Source organism: Agrilus planipennis, unplaced genomic scaffold (genome assembly GCF_000699045.2).
Source record: "Agrilus planipennis isolate EAB-ADULT unplaced genomic scaffold, Apla_2.0 scaffold66, whole genome shotgun sequence".
In the NCBI taxonomy this organism is placed as follows: Eukaryota; Metazoa; Arthropoda; class Insecta; order Coleoptera; family Buprestidae; genus Agrilus; species Agrilus planipennis.
The window spans coordinates 1,185,240-1,186,510 of record NW_020438868.1 but is presented as its reverse complement, the minus strand read 5'-3'; the positions used below and the strand labels follow the sequence as shown (position 1 = coordinate 1,186,510).

Below are 1,271 nucleotides of genomic sequence, written 5' to 3'. Positions count from 1 at the left end.
AAAAATAATTCCTTAAAGAATTATAAAACTACAAACGTAAAAATATTATTAATAATTATTTTCTTTTTCTAATTAAATTTTTAATATTGTATTCCAGCTACTTAGACCTCCTCCTCTTTCCTGTTAACATATTTTTTTACAGTTGATAAAATAATATTGTCAACTTACCTTCATGTTGGTAGCAGGCAGTTACACTTTTTAAATGACCACTTACGAAGAACTTTATACAGTAACTCTCACTTACGAACTGAAAAGAAGAAAGTACCATCCAGTTATAGAAGACCAACATGTTTCGCCCCCCTTACTGATTACAAGTTATTTTTAACATTATAACAAGAGGTAACTAAAAAATAGATTGCGAATATTTATCTAATTTTGTAGTTTTTGTTACTTATTGTGATCATCAGTTTATAGATACAGATAACAGGCAAATAAATCAATAATACACAGTTTAAAATTTTCAAAGAGATGAGAAGTCAATAATTAATTAATAAATAACATAAATTTTGTTCCCGTGCTGTCAAGATAGAACAAAGCCTTACAAAGTTCTTAAGCACGATAATATAAATTGTATCACACTTACTACAGTGTGATTTATAGATTTTTACATAATTTACTTACAATTGGTATAATATTTGATCGAATCCTAAGAGAGCTTTATCTCCTGTACGTTTCTTTCACGTTTACACCACTGGTTTCGTCTCTCAATATGTTTAAATTAGGTGCGTCCTCCTTTCTCATGAATTAATAGGCCCAAAGACAAAAATTTAAATTTCCCGTTCACCTATTAATTTCCTATTAGTTATATCTATAAAACATATGCAGAGAGCTTTTTTAATCGATCAATTACTGCAGTACGAATTCGACGAAAGTAAATGTAGCTAAATCTTTCGCAAGTTGATAAACACTTCATAATCAACATCATTTATTAACTCTAATACTTTTACATCATTTATTGACATATGTTTTCCTTTTTATTTAAAATTTAATTAATTAAGCGTAGGTTTGCAAAATTGGAAAAGGACATAAGTAACATATCATATTAATTAATCCCCTACCTACAAAGATTTAACAACTTCTATGGGAGTAAAATTGTTCATGCGATATTTATTATTAATTAGTATCATTTCTTCGTAACAGCAGTAATATGTGGAAAAATTAAAAAAGTGAAAATACGATACGTCATTTTTTAACATATTTTATATAATTATTATTTACATATACTGCAATATGGATATCAAGTCACAAGTAGGTATAAAATCAACTTGTAG

The 1,271-nt window shown here is 27.2% G+C and overlaps 1 protein-coding gene across 3 annotated transcripts in view; it reads right to left on the bottom strand.

Moving 5' to 3' along the window:
* Nucleotides 1-302, bottom strand: part of LOC108734744 — an 11,724-nt gene extending 11,422 nt beyond the window's left edge. Inside the window, exon 1 of one of the 3 annotated variants that reach the window (XM_018466406.2) lies at nucleotides 169-302. In XM_018466406.2, coding sequence (XP_018321908.1) covers nucleotides 169-174 — 6 coding nt within the window. In that variant the 5' untranslated portion in view covers nucleotides 175-302. The remainder of the gene's footprint in view (nucleotides 1-168) is intronic. The other 2 variants (XM_018466408.2, XM_018466407.2) reach the window with 2 other exon arrangements.
* Between the last annotated feature and the right edge of the window lie 969 nt (nucleotides 303-1,271).